General features: G+C 40.7%; 1 protein-coding gene across 2 annotated transcripts in view; it reads right to left on the reverse strand.

Annotated features, from left to right (window-relative positions):
• Positions 1-1,652: 1,652 nt before the first annotated feature.
• ccdc6b (coiled-coil domain containing 6b) overlaps positions 1,653-15,396 on the reverse strand; it is a 74,073-nt gene continuing 60,329 nt past the window's right edge. For both annotated transcript variants that reach the window (XM_085994917.1, XM_085994916.1), the window contains 2 exons: positions 15,141-15,265; positions 1,653-12,022 (listed from right to left, as the gene is read on the reverse strand). In XM_085994917.1, coding sequence (XP_085851043.1) covers positions 11,831-12,022; positions 15,141-15,265 — 317 coding nt within the window. In that variant the 3' untranslated portion in view covers positions 1,653-11,830. The remainder of the gene's footprint in view (positions 12,023-15,140; positions 15,266-15,396) is intronic.

Genomic DNA, 15,396 nt, shown 5'->3' on the forward strand with positions numbered 1-15,396 from the left:
GCTGTTGCTGTTGTCCACCCTCAAATATTAACCTGTTGCCCATGTTCCTTTGTAACCAAAACAGACAAATTTTAATCTTTTAAAGAGATTTGCAACAAGATCCACTTCACAGGTATCAATGGAGATAGTTTACTGATCTTGAAGGAGCTCTACTAGCCTATACAGGAAAGACAATGAAGCGAGCATTCTCCATCAAGGCAATTTTAGCTTCCTTGATTACTCACCATATTGTACCTACTGGCTTAATGGGCTTCTTTGAAATTGAATAAGTCTTTCGCAGAAGTCAATTTCTCAGTAAGCTTCTAAATGATAATGGCCCTGATCTTGGGTCAGCGGCGAACAAATGGCACTTGTCCACAGACTTTCTATGGGCTTCTGCATTGGAACTTGCGGCGATTAGAAATCCATTTCAGCACGGCGGCTTCTACAGGGGATCTGGCACCTGTATGAACAGGGCAAGCAATGTGTATATCTCCTTAACCAATCAGATTGAGGAATTCTTAATGAGGGGCACAGTCTGAACCAGGAAATGTAGGTTAGAATAATTTACTGCCAAATCATGTACGGAAAGCAAAATAGAGAGGGAAAGAAAGATGGGATTGAGAGAGAGAGATAAAAGAGACAGAAAGAATAATTAAAACCTGAAGGAATGAGACGCCACAATTGTAAAGGTTAATTTTCAGTGCCCGAGAGGTTGTTTGGCAGTAATTAAGACTTATCACAGCGTTAAAAATGTACTTACACTAGAATGGGCAAGCCCCAACCTTTTCTGGCGCGTTTAGTGGGCAAGTACAACAACTTCACACACATTCCATATGTTTCGATGCCAAGTCTCTCAGTGAGATACTGTTATAGCGCAGCTTCTGGAGGAGCAGGGCAACTCAGGCAGCAACTTCCAGATTTCCACATTTAACTGCGCTTGTGCGGTCGCCAGAAGTTGCTGTCTGATTTACTCTTTATTAACAGTGAGCGCCGAGAGCCGCAGTTATTTTTACTGCAAAAGCAGGGCCAATATTGAACAGAATAAGCTTCCGTGAGAAATAAGGCTTTTGAACATTGTGAAATTCCTAAAAATCAAGTTGGTTGCTCGTTAATTTTTATTCCCAGGTGCATTAAACCCAGCGTGGTTGTATTTTTGCGGATCCCCAGCTGCCAGAATCCATCCTGGTTCTGCCTCAGTTCCAATTTAAAACCAAGCTGCACCATTTACAGCATTTGCATTGTTGCAAACTGGCTCACAGTGTTTGTACCCGCAGGGCACATATACACGATTCACCTCAACACGATTTTGTTGATTTTCACCTCAGCTGATTATTCATACTCCCAGCTATTCCACAGTTTATAGATCACATTCATTAAGATAGCTGTTAAACTGGTCCACAAAGCATTGCGGAGAGCCTAACCTGCAGTTTGAGAGCAGCCCGTCACCCAATGTAATGTTGGGTTAGTATTTAGGAATAGAAGCCTGGTTCAAATTGCATGAGGTAGAGTCCAAAGCAGTTAGCTGGTTTGCAAGGGCTTTTTCTTTTAACTCTGCACTATATAATTTACTCGATTAACTGTTGATAAAACAAAAGCCTCAGTGTATCAGCCCATTTGTGAAAAGCTGCCAGTATCCTACTTTACGATAATAGAACATAAGGTTCTGGATATAGGATTTGTACAAATCATTTTATTAGCATTTTCAGTTACAACAGTCACATCGTACATGGTTTTTCTTAATGTGGTGTCAGCTACCTAAAATTTGTTAAAATAAAACTAAAAATACTACTGTTCAGGTTACTCTACTTAAAAGCAGAGGTTGAAAGAGTAATTCACAACAAATTAGCGAATTTTAAATCAATTATTAGGGGAAAAACATTTGGATTCAGGCACATTTCCTGCTGTAAAGCTCAGTGCTTATTAGAAAGGTGCGTGCGTAAACAGGCCAAACATTTCTTGGGTTTAATAGAGACGCACAAATGTAGAGGAATGCATTATTGGTACATTGTTTTAAAAACTTTAATTTATGAGGAGATCTAATTAAAAAAGGCACTTTTGTAATATTCATCTATAGGTGTTACCAGCCCAAATCATACCTTGCAAGGCAGGAACAACTATGTAGGAACCAATTAATTCATTGTTTGCTTCATGAAATCAATCATAAAAGATGGCCCTTGAAGTGATTTTCGTGAAATTCTGAAGCACCTGAAAAATCTTCAGATAGTAAACAAGTTGATTCAAAATGAAAACACAAGGCGATATATATTATGGCCAGATCTTACACAATGCCTTTTTTGCTCGTAGTTATCACTTAATTTGAAACATAACCAGTTTTCTACAGATATTTAACCTGGATCGAATGTGTATAAAAACGGTTACCAGAAATTTGTCCTCATCTTGCATTTATACAATGCACATTATGTACAGTGAAATCTGTTACTGTACATTCAGATCTACCAAAACATTTAGAGAGTAACAAGCACACAAGGAAAAATTAGCAGTCTGCGTGACAGAAAGCTTTATACCTTACTTTTTAAGCCAACCTGGTATTGTAGCTATAGTCAAATTAGATGCCATAGGCATGTATTATGGGAGGGTCTGAGTTTTATGCAGCAAAATGCAACATAACTGAACTAGTTAAACTCTAGTCAGAAAAAGAACAGGAAAATTGAAAAGATTCAACTTGGGTTTAAGATCCTCTCTGTAAATTATTTTACATGCCTGGAGCAACTTGCTAAAATTTAACAAGCCTCACAATTATTTTCTGAATGACTTCGGTACTATAGATATGGGAAACAGCAAAGTGGGCAATTTTCTTAGGAAGATGTTCCAATCTTTTGGCCCAAAATCATATTCACTTATGTGAAATAGGATTGTATTGTAGGATGTATGGCATACTTGCAATCATAATGCTGTTTCCTCAAACTATTTCACCTGGTTTAGGTTTAACGGCTGTCATTTGGCCAATTATAACCACTATCCATGAAATGCATATGGAAGGTAATGGTGTAACCTGGGCTACACAAAGTGAAAAAGTCTAATTTGAGCAAAGTAGTTTAATAGGAACTCAGCTACGCTAAGAAACATGCACACAAAGTGAATGGGTTTGGGATTTTTACTGACTGAAATGAAGTGGAATTATGCTTGTGCTTACTGAAAAGCAGGAACAAATTAGGACTTGGCAAAATAATTGAATTTTCATGGACACACCCAGTTTATGTAAATGTTGTGGATCTCTTATTTGCCCTCGCAGCATGTTGCTAAGTCAGTAAGTTTGGAATCAGCTGAATGTTTGAAGAAAGCAGTGTACTCAAGTTTTAGCTATAGTAAACCATTTGACGAGATCTTTAGGCTTCAGTTTGGAAGTTGCAGATTTAAAGTACAGTTCACCTAAAATATGAATGCTTTCGGTAGCTGCAAAAAAAAACCTTTAAAGAAAATGAGATTTTCAGTCAGGAAACACTAAGGGCCAGTAATTCCGGTCCCAACGCGTGAGTACGGATGGTGTACTCACGCGTGGGCCCGTTGGAAGTGCCGGATTTCAGCATGCACAGCGCATGCGCGGGAAACCGGCATTTCCTCCAAGGGTTTCAGAGGTCCAACGCGTGCGCGCAGGACTCTGTGCGCACGCATTGAACTTCCTTTTTGACAGGTTTGCCCGCGTGCAAGGGCCTGAACTTTTTACACATAAAAAGGAGGGGTAAGGACTGGATTCTTGAAGGTAAGTGGTCTATTATTTAAAATTATTACATTTTTTCCACAGCTTCATTGTTTAAGGACTTTACAGTAAGGTAAGTTTATTTTTAGATCCGATTTCTTAAAAAATTATTTTTTTCAAAAATTTTATTAATTGTTTAAAATAGTTTTTTAAAGTTATAGTTTATTTAATTATTGGGATTGAAATTTTTTTAAATTTAAAGTTAAACTAGTCTTTTGGGCGCCCGTACTTTTCATGAGTTTGACAGTTCTTACTGTCAAACTCGTGAATGAAGTTTCCCCTCCCCTGATTGGCTGCACAGTGCTCACCTGATCCCAGCCGGCACATCGCACTAACTACGCTGCTGGATCAGGCAAGCACATCGCGCCGACATCTGAACCGGGCCAGTGACAGGAATTCCAAGCAGGCCCAGGCTTCAGATGTCGGCGCGCCGGGTGAGTGCACATCAGGGGCTTGCACGTGCGGCAAGCACCCGATCCTAATTTCTGGCCCTAAGTGTATAAGGATAAGGAATTGGCTTAAGGACAGAAAACAGCGAGTTGTGGTAAATGGCTGTTTTTCAGACTGGGGGATTGTAGACAGTGGTGTTCCCCAAGGGTCAGTGCTAGGGCCACTGCTTTTTTTGATATACCTGGATATTGGATTACAGAGTAGAATTTCTAAATTTGCCGATGACACCAAACTTGGGGGTGTGGCAAACAGTGAGGATGATAACAATCGACTGCAACAGGACATAAAGGCTAGCAGAATGGGCAGACAAGTGGCAGATGGAATTTAATACAGAGAAGTGTGAGGTGATGCATTTTGGCAGAAGGAACAGGGAGAGGCTATATACACTTAATGGCACAGTTTTAAAGAGTGTGCAGGGACAGAGGGACCTGGGAGTTAATTTGTATAGGTCCTTGAAGGTAGCAGGACATATTGGGAGTAGTTAGCAAAGCATATGAGATCTTGGGCTTCATAAATAGGGGTATTGAGTACAAAAGTTGAGAAGTTATGCTGAACCTTTATAAAACTCTGGTTAGGCCACAACTGGAGTATTGTATCCAGTTCTGGTCACCACACCTTGAGAGGGTGCAGAGGAGATTTACCAGAATGGTTCTGGGGATGGGGGATCTTAGCTACAAGGACAGGTTGGAGAAGCTGGATGTTTTCATTAGAGCAAAAGAGGGATGATTTTAAAGTGGTGTACATGATGATGACGGATTTGGATAGATTATGACGGGTTTGGACAGGCTAGACGGGGAAAGGCTAGTTGATGGTACAAGGGCAAGGGGACACAGATTCAAGGTTTTGGGCAAGAGATACAGGGGGGATGCGAGGAAAAACTTTTTTACGCAGTGAGTAATGAGGACCTGGAACTCGCTGCTGATGGAAGTGGTGGAAGCGGAGACACTCAATGTTTTCAAAGGGAGACTGGATAGGCACTTGAGGGAAATACACTTGCAGGGCTATGGGAATAGAGCCGGGGAATGGGACTGACTGGATTGCTCTACAGAGAGCCGGCACTGGCTCGATGGGGCGAATGGTCTCCATCTGTGTCGTATGACACTAAGTGCATAATGGACAAGGACCGTTTACATTAATAACGCAACCAGATTCTACTACTGCCAATAGGCAAGGGTATGCTTACATTAAAACAGATTTCAACAGTTAAGTAACTATTGTAATGGCTGCTTGGAAACATTTGAAGTCCTAATTTGTTTGACTTAGAAATATAAACAGTCATGCAGATGTGCTGCACATCTGTCTGCATTACAATAGCGACTGCACTTCAGGTCTATTTCATTGGTTATAAAGCCCTTTGAATGTCCTGTGAACATAAGGCACACTATACAAATGCAAGTTCTTTTCCTAAAACAGTAAACACAAGCTGATGTGCACATTTGTCGTGCAACACAGTGGTATCGTCTTAACTAATTACAGCAAATCCCACGCATTCTGGTGTTTCCTCAATTTGAACTGGGTAAAAGCATGGTTTTGTGCACCATATGATGTTCCTCTTGGAGAGCATTTACTTATTTTTCATCTTTACAATGTGGGTTCCATGTAGAAACTCATGTACCCTGGGAGTGGTTTTGCAGTTAACTATATATGCATTTATAAAAAAAACGTTCAATCGGGTACACATCACATGACCCAGAAGAAAAATAGGCAATTAGATCAAATTAAAAAAAGATTATAGTCTACTTCTATTCTACAGTAGGGAGCTACTTGGCAGTTAAAGTACAATTACACAAAAGTCCAGACTGTTTTTGCCCCATATACTCTAGGACAAAGTCTCATCAGCATATTCTTATAGTTAAAAAAAATTTATGCACCTACCTCAGAGCACTCATACCACCTCAATTCTTATACATGGACTCCATATCTTGGCTGAATAATCTACATCATTACTTTATTTTGGGACCCCTCCACATGGCTTGGATCAGTAATCCCAATAGATTGGGAAGCCCACAATAAGAAAACCTCTTTGGCCTCAGTGTGAAGTTGAGGCCAGGACAACCATCAAACCCAAACCATTTCACAATGACTGGTCCAAATAACAAAATATATAGATTGTTCAATGCTGCTACCTTCAGTTATCAAAAAGTTTCAAACTAGACTGCAACCAATTAAAAAGCTACAACTCTTGCACAAAAAATCATTCCTGCCAACCACTGCACCAGTCTGTTGAGCAACTAGTTTGCAGAGAGCTCTTCCTTCAAACAGTCAGGGTAATAAATGCCTTTAATCTTTCCTACACAGTTTCTGAAACATGAGTACAGTGGGAGTATGTTTAATTTCTAAAGGGAAAAAATGGATCAGATGATAACCTTGTATACTAAATTGAACTCTCAAACCCTCCTTGGCAGACATTCAGGGTACCTTGTAATGTCAAAACAAGCACAAATAATTAGTACTAACAGTCACAGTTCACTTCTGTAGCCAAAATTAAGGCTGGTGAAATTCAGGTCTTTCCTGTTAGGAGTTTTAGATCATTTAGACTTCTGGGGGTAGGGAGAGAAGAGAAAGATAGTCTACTTTATCGAGAACCGTGACGAGCTCCCAGGTGAGCATTAAGGACTTTATAAGGATTGATTGTCTATATCTTTTTCAGAAATCTTCAGACCAATGGAATACTTTAACCCTACCACCAATGGTTGGATCACAACTGCCCCTCTGCCGAGGAGGTCTGCAGATGAGATAGGATAATAGATAGATGTGATGCCATACAGTAGTCCTGTCAGAGGGCAAGAGCCTTCACAAGTAGGGAAATGTCACAAGAGATAACTTCAATATCAAGAGTGCATGTACAAATAAATGTCACAAACCTAAGTTCACCTCTCCCTACTCATAGGAAAGGGGGAAGTATCCCCTATATTGCACAATTGTGAGGAAGCTCACAACTGCTCAATATTTCAGTTTCTCTTGTCCACAATTTTACAGATGTAATTAAGCATACTCCAGTACTATAGGCATTCCAAATTTGAGTCATTTGGAAATAATTGACTGGCTAAGCATCTACTATGTAGGTTCATTTGAGGAGGGGTGGGGGAAAGAGGAGAGGTGCTTGGGTCTGGACCTTCTTATGGCGATGGTTGGGGCGATACAACTTCCAGAAACCTGGCATGAAACTCTAACAGAACAACTTTGGGCGAGAGGTTAAAGTACACAGATAACACTAAGGGGCCAGTGACTTGCAGTTTTCACAGAAAAATGGAGATTTGCACATTATGATCCTCAAAACCCTGGTGAAAATCTCACAATTCCATGTAATAAAAGTAAAGTTTGACTTGGTCACAGTAAACCAGTGGCCTTGAACATGGCTGACACAGGTCTCAGTGCGAAGATCTGCATAATATCTACTCTATCTGATCAAACTGTTGTACATTAAAAATCGCTAACGGAGAGTCTCGCCTGAAAATCCTGGGCCCATAGTAAAATTAAGCCAGTTTTTTTCTATACACCAGCCTTGTGTGTCTAAAGCACCAGAAGCAACTTTTCTGCACTAGTTATCTCCTCTGCTACAAAACAAATGGTGCTTTAACCGTAGACAAAGGTTATGGGTTTATTACAGTGGTTTGTCAACTGGGTAAGCACTCCCAATTCTGATGGGACAGAGTTCTGATCTCTCAATGGTGATATAGTGAACATTGGGAATGCCACTCCAGCATATTTGTCAGCTTTAGGGCAGTGTGTACAGGACACATGATGGGAACACAACAGTCTTGCCTTCCCTAATACAATAACTCCAATCCCCAACATACTGAAACTAAATGAACCATGACTCTTCAGCGCTGTCCTAAACAGAATATCTTCAGATACATCAGTGCCTTTAAGGTGGAACATAATCCAGAGAATGAACATCCAATTTGTTCGGGTTAAGGACTTAGTCAGAAGCCAACTCCTTCACTGTCATTCATCACTGTTTCTTTTTTTTTTAAAGAATGTAATTTAAAAAAAAATTCATGGGATGCAGGCATCGCTGGCAAGGCCAGCAATAATTGCTCATCCCTAATTACCCTCGAGAAGGTGGTGGTGAGCCACCTTCTTGAACTGCTGCAGTTCATGTGGCGAAGATACTCCCATTGTGCTATTAGGGTGGGAGTACCAGGATTTTGACCCAGCGACTATGAAGGAACAGCAATATATTTCCAAGTCAGGATAGTGTGCGACTTGAAAGGGAACTTGGAGGTGGTGGTGTTCCCATGTGCCTGCTGCCCTTGTCCTTCTAGGTGGTAGAGGTTGCGGGTTTGGGAGGTGCTGTCGAAGAAGCCTTGGCGAGTTGCTGCGGTGCATCTTGTAGATGGTACACACTGCAGCCACGGTGCGCCGGTGGTGGAGGGAGTGAATGTTTAAGGTGGTGGATGGGGTGCCAATCAAGCGGGCTGCTTTGTCCTGGATGGTGTCGAGCTTCTTGAGTGTTGTTGGAGCTGCACTCATCCAGACAAGTGGAGAGTATTCCTTCACACTCCTGACTTGTGCCTTGTAGATGGTGGAAAGGCTTTGGGGAATCAGGAGGTGAGACACTTGCTGCACAATACCCAGCTTCTGACCCACTCTTGTAGCCACAGTATTTATGGCTGGTCCAGTCATGTTTCTGGTCAATGTTAACCCTAGGATCTACAAGATATTATGAATGGCTCCAGCAGAGCCTTGGGAAGAAGGTGAAGCATGGCATAAAAATGGTGAATGCCTCTTAAGACACCATCTTCAGCAAAGTGGGCCTGTAAAAGAAGAATGAAGAAACTTAGAATTTGGCCAAGGACTGCCTCCTGTTGCACCTCAATATGGCTAATCTCGTTAAGAAACTTACAACAGTGGGATACAATCCATCATGTTGTAGGAACATAGGGGGCTGGAATACAAAGGGGTGGAAGTTATGCTGCAGTTGTATAAAGCTCTGGTTAGACCGCATCTGGAGTACTGTGTTCAGTTCTGGGCACTGCCCCTCAGGAAGGATATATTGGCCTTGGAGGGAGTGCAGCACAGATTTACCAGAATATCAGGACTAAAAGGGTTAAATTATGAGGACAGGTTACATAGACTAGGTTTGTACTCCCTTGAATATAGAAAATGAAGGGGTGATCCAATTGAGGTGTTTAAGATGATTAAAGGATTTGATACAGTAGAGAAAGAAACTATTCCCCCTGGTGGGGGAGTCCAGAATAAGGGGGCATAACCTTAAAATTGGAGCTAGACCATTCAAGGGAGAGGTCAGGAAGCACTTCTTCACACACAGGGTAGTGGAAATCCGAAACTCTTCCCACAAAAAGCTGTTGAAGCTGGGACAATTGAAAATTTCAAAACAGATTGATGATAGATTTTTGTTAGGCAAGGGTATTCAGGGATATGGAACCAAGGTGGGTAAATGGAGTTAAGATACAGATCAGCCTTAATCTAATTGAATGATGGAACAGGCTCAAGCGGCTGAATGGCTTACTGCTGTTCCTATGTTCTTGGAAGACAGATTTGGGCAGGGTTGAACACATTTTTCAGGTTGTGTTGCAGGTTAAAAATGACTGGGCTACAAGTTTCCTTTTCGTTAATTTTCTCCTCTCCCTTCCTGAAGGCTTAGAGGTCTTGCTGGGGTGTGGTTCCATAAGCACCAATCACCCTTGGGCAATGCTCCCCCCTAAGGTGCGCGGCCACGCATCGATCGGGAGGTCCCGCGCAAGCCGCTCACAAGCTGTTGCCGCTGGAAGATGCCGCGCATGCGTTAGAGACTACGCACGAAAAAAAGGGAACATTGCCCTTAGGTTATTATCTATCTGTGGATGATGGGGAACAGAGCGGGGGTGGGGAGAGAAGGTGAGAAAGAGAGGGGGAGGGAGAAAAAACATCATAACTGAACCTGATCTTGCCTCTCGCACAACATCCACAGATGGTATTTCAATCAGGAGTCCGTAGACAGCAATCAGGAGCAAGAAATCAGGCCAATTCTCACCACCACCCAACACTTGGGTGCTGAAGCCAACTCTATGATCTCCATTGCCGCCTCGGCTACGAGCAGCTACTTCAGCACAGACCGGAGATCAAGCTTGGTGCCTTTGCGGTCTGGGTGGCTCAGCTCACAAAGCCTTTAGGGGATTTGGGGGAGGGGGGAGGGGTCAAAACAGCCCAGTACGATGAGTGAACTAAAGATCTAACTTTGCTGTAAACAATGCCAAAAAGCACACGGATTCCATGAACAGCTGGTAGCAACCTATTGTCTTCTCACTCCTCCGGCACAACACGTTTCTTTTTTTTTTAAAAAAAGGACACTTACATTTTATGTGCTGCTGCAAAGCCAAACCAAATGATTTATTTTTGTTGGATGAACGCAAAACTGTAGTTGAGATTGCTCCCTTTTATACAGTGTACCAGCTTATGTATTATTGAAGCTTACATTACAGCCAAGAACTTGCGCTCTCCGCAGCACTTCCCATATCCACCAAGCAATACAGAATTATTTGGCTACGACAGCATTATACCTTAAAACTGGAAAGGTTACCATCTGGGTTAGTAGATTACACCACAATGTGTCTGCTCAAAACACATTTACTTTTTTTCAGTCATTTCTTCAAACCCTCAAAAAAAAAAAAAAAAAAAAAAAAACTGATTTGGCAGCAAATACAAACTATTTGTTCTTTTAAACATGGTACTTGAATTTGCAGGACTCACCAATATTTCAGCTGATGATTACTTGTCGTCAAAAGCAGGTTTTTACAGCAGGCAACATTCGCTCAAAATCAGCACAACACACGCCAGCTTGTTTGTCTAATGATTTACTATCTACAAAGCCCACAGACATTAAACCTAAGCAGGTTACAGTTTACATCAAAAAAATGTTGATCTCTGGATTGAAATGCGAAGAGTTATTGATATTTCATTTTGCCACAAGCCAGATCTATAATAAATCTGTGATGATTAAACTTTGTAATAATCCCCCATCAAATGGTATAGATTTGCCAAAACCGGTTTCTGGAATTTTTGTTTTAAAAAAAAGCGCAGTCACAGCACATCACAGAAATTCAATACTGAATCTGTAGTAAGCTTATATGCTGTTTATTTGGATACAAATTATACCACCGGTAGACATTAGATTTAGTGATGGTGCTTGATGCATCTGAATGTTTCTTCTAAAACTCCGTCGTCACTTAGTTTTGAAATGTAGTGCTAATTCTGTAAATGCTTGGCAAAACCCAACAAGACACTAAAGCATTAACACTGAAGCGTAAACACAGCCTAGAAAACAAGACACATCATGCTTGTAATTACTGCAAAAATTGTAATGAAATCATTGGAAAGGTCTTCCTTTTCTTTTTACAAATCTGTGGAATGAAGCTTTGGAGCTGTCAGAACGACAGAACATTCAATCATGTACTGTTATTACCAAATGGGTGTGGCAGATAATTTAGCAACAGAATGAAGGTTGTGCATGAGGTTCCAGTCAACACTGACAAAACGCAGTAAATTAGTGTTGTGGACAAACAACACTGGCTGCCCTCCAGACAAACAATTACAACACAGTTAGCGGTGAAGCCTATATAATCTCAGTGCAAATAAGTCAAATCCAAAAGATGCCAGTTAAGCCTTTGGCTTTAGTAAACTGCTTTTTATGTCATCAGTCCACTCCGGATGTAGCTGCTTCACAGCATGTGCACTCTACGGCTGAGGAGGCGGAGGATACGCTGAAGGCTGGGGATGCGCTGGTTGGGATGGTGCACACTGAAGCGCTGGTTGGACTGGTGGAGGTGGCGGCGGTGGCAGCTGAACCACTGTCTGTGTGTTTGGGGAGGGTGGAGGTGTTGGGCGTTTAAATTTGTCAGGGCTGTTGCTTCTTCTTGGGGAAGGCCTCTGCAAAACAAATAGATGCACGTAAGCTAAAGGACATGATTTTAGAACGATACAGATCAAAACTTCTTAAAAGTAACTTCAAACAGAAAAGTTTATCCCACCCAGAACTACTTAGAAAAAAATAGGTTCAAAAGGAGCAAGAGAAGAGCTGGACACCAGCACTGAAACACCTGAAGGTTCAACCAAAGAGATGCGCTGTAAATGATGCAACTTGAATAGTAGCATCTGAAGTGTTAACAATCCAACTCACATTTTCTATCTTTTATTGAAACGAGTTAACTGCCCAAACTGAGAAAACAGAATCTGAAGAGTTCCAGCATAATGAAGCAGCACTAAAGTCCTTATTATCCACCTTCTCAACTCAAGGCCGAGACTTAACCCAAGCAGCAACTCATTCCTATACTTCACCCAAATGGTTATTTCTTTATACAAGAATCTAGTGAGTGCCAGCAGAGCATCACAGTTAAGTCTATTGCTATTCTCACCCAAGACAATACATTCGCTTTCCAAAAATACTTATTGCATAAAGCAGCGAAAAATCCAGCTCATTACTGTGCTGGCTTTTTGCGAGAGCAATCCAAAATTTATTCCAGTATCCTACTCTCCCCACACTGCCTTGTATCTTGCTCTGCTTCCAAGTCTCTCCGTAAAACATACAGCGCTCTATGAATGAAACCGTAGGCTGTGGAACCGCATTCCATGCTCCAAAAACCCTCTGCATAAAGAAATCTCTAACCTTTTTTCTCACTGTCCATGACTCCCTAACCAGAGAAAATTGTCTTTCCTTATTCACTCCATTAAAACCCTTGGTAATTTTAAAACTTTTATTAAATCTCCTCTTAGCCTTCCCTGTTTCAGTGGAAATAGTCCCAGCATCTCCAGTCTCTCTTCATAACTATAGTTTGTCATCCCTGCCATTATCCTGGTGAATCTGCACTTTCGATCCATGCTCTTATTCCATATGCCTGAATTTTTCTAACCAACGTCGCAAGACATTATTGAATGCCTTCTGAAAATCCAATGACCATACATCTGCTGCATTCCCTTTACCTATCTGATCAGTTACTTCTTCAAAAACAGTTACATTTTTCAAACATGATTTGCTTTCAACAAATCTGTCCTCACTGACCTTAATTAATATATGCATGTCAATTTATGGATTCTAAGAGTTTGCGCACTGAAAGTAACCTGGTTTATCCTTCTCTCTCTGAACAAAGGGATTACATCAACTACTCTCAAGTCCCATGGCACAATTTGCATACTTGAGGGCTGAAAAATTGTGCTCCAAACTTCTGCTATCTCCTCCCCACAGCATATACTCAGCACAGCTCAGTAACTTATCCAGCTCGAGATCTGCTAATTATTTTCTTTAAATAATGAATTCCTCTTCTACAGTCAGCTCTTAAAATTGTTCCATATCCTCCTCCAGTACATCTACATTCTCACCTCCACCATCATTCGTAAAAGCCAATGTAAAGATACTTAATATCTCTGCCGTACCGTTATCCTCCACAATTGGACTCCATCCTAATGGTCATACTCTTTCTTTTTATGTACTTTTGGAAGTCCTTACTATCTCCTTTCTTATTACCTGCTAGCCTTTTATCTTGTTCCCTTTAAGCCCTAATCTCTCTTCACCTCCCCATTATACTTTCTATATTCATGATAATCTTTAGTACTCTTAATCCTAATATCATAGTTTACACCCACTTAACTCTAGTCTTTGATGCAACCCCTTTTCACCTCATAGGGATATATATTTTGTACTCTATCCATCTCATATTTGAAAATTTCCTATTATCAATGTTAATTTTTTTGGCCATTTAATTTGGGCCAGATCCCTTACCTTAGTGAATTTTGCCATTTTCCTGTTTGACTCTTCATTATCCGTTTCTATTGTTACACTGAACCTAACTGCGGTGTGGTTACTATTTCCCAATTGTTCTCCTACTGTCACGTCATTTATTTGACTCATTTCATTTCCCAAAACTAAATCAAGCCATGCTCCCTTCTTTGTTGGACTAGAAACACACTGATCCAAGGAGCAATCCTGGATGCATTTTAAAAACATTCCCCACTCTGACCTTTATACCAGTCTATTTTGGGCTAGCAACCCAATATTGTTGCCTTGTTTTTAAATACCTTTCTACAAACTGTCTGAGCATCCACCTCTCTAGCTCATCTCCACTGTTTAGTGGCCTGTTATGCTCACCGAAAATTGTATCATCGCGCTTCCTATTTCTTAACACTATCCATATGGATTCTGTCTTAATGCAACTCCCGTGCATCTTTATGTTCCAACTCTGTGATAGAACCATTTACCAATACTGCCACCCCATCTCTCCTGAAAATCAAATAACGATTAATATAAAAAGCTTAGAGCACATTTAGGATTTCACGTTCTTGGGCGATATCCTAGCGTTAATCAAATTTATGTAAGTGAATCCAAACATGCCCCTTTATGATCCATCCACCTCCTCCAATAGCACAACCATATCCCAAGTCCCAGTCCAATGTTTTATCTCAACTGATTCAAGTTTGAAACTGTAATTTACCATTTCATAACTACTCTTCAATTGATGTTGGTTACTTTAGATTAAATAACTCCAGTTTTTTGGTTCAAAACCAACTTTGAATTAGTTGACAGTATATTAACTGCACTAAATAGTTTCCTTCAGTTATCTACCAAAGAATAGTTTTCTAAATTCCTTGTTGCATTCTTTCATTCAAATATTCTAGATCTGAGTTTTTCCTCTGCTCCCTGATTCTATAATCAATTTAACAATTTGAGATCTTAAATACCCACATCCTATTAATCTTCTTTGCTCAGTTTTTAGGCAAATCAGTTTCCAGAGCAGAGCTCGACATTCATCCTTGCTACTCCATTCTGCACCTTTTCTCAGGCATCAATATCCCTCAAGCAGTGTCCGAATTCAGACACAAATGTAAATAAATATGCCTTTAAATTAGTATTTTTACTATGTTTTAACCCTTTACTCTTAGTTTTGCGTAACCCTTCCCCCAATTAGTTTGTGTTACCCCTTTCCCCATACTCCAAATACACAAAACTTTATTAACTATATATGAATAGACGTTATTCACTCGTTGCTTTACTCACCGCAATACCATGCGAAGTTCCCATATGCTGTACATGAAGACCAGGTGAGGTGTAATAGGACATTCCAGCACGAGTCAAGGTAGTAGGGGGAGTAAAACCAACACTATGGCTTGCATAAGATAGTCCTAGAAAGGAAACATATACACAAGGCCAGGTCATTCTCCATTTACTGCTTATAGTCAAAATACAATGTAAATCTGATCACTTGCTGCAGCACTAACCAACTCCACATACAGCGTAAACTCAGCTTTTTACA

The sequence above is a fragment of the Somniosus microcephalus genome, chromosome 8 (genome assembly GCF_052327205.1).
Source record: "Somniosus microcephalus isolate GS21.2 chromosome 8, FLI_Smic_1.0, whole genome shotgun sequence".
NCBI lineage: Eukaryota > Metazoa > Chordata > Chondrichthyes > Squaliformes > Somniosidae > Somniosus > Somniosus microcephalus.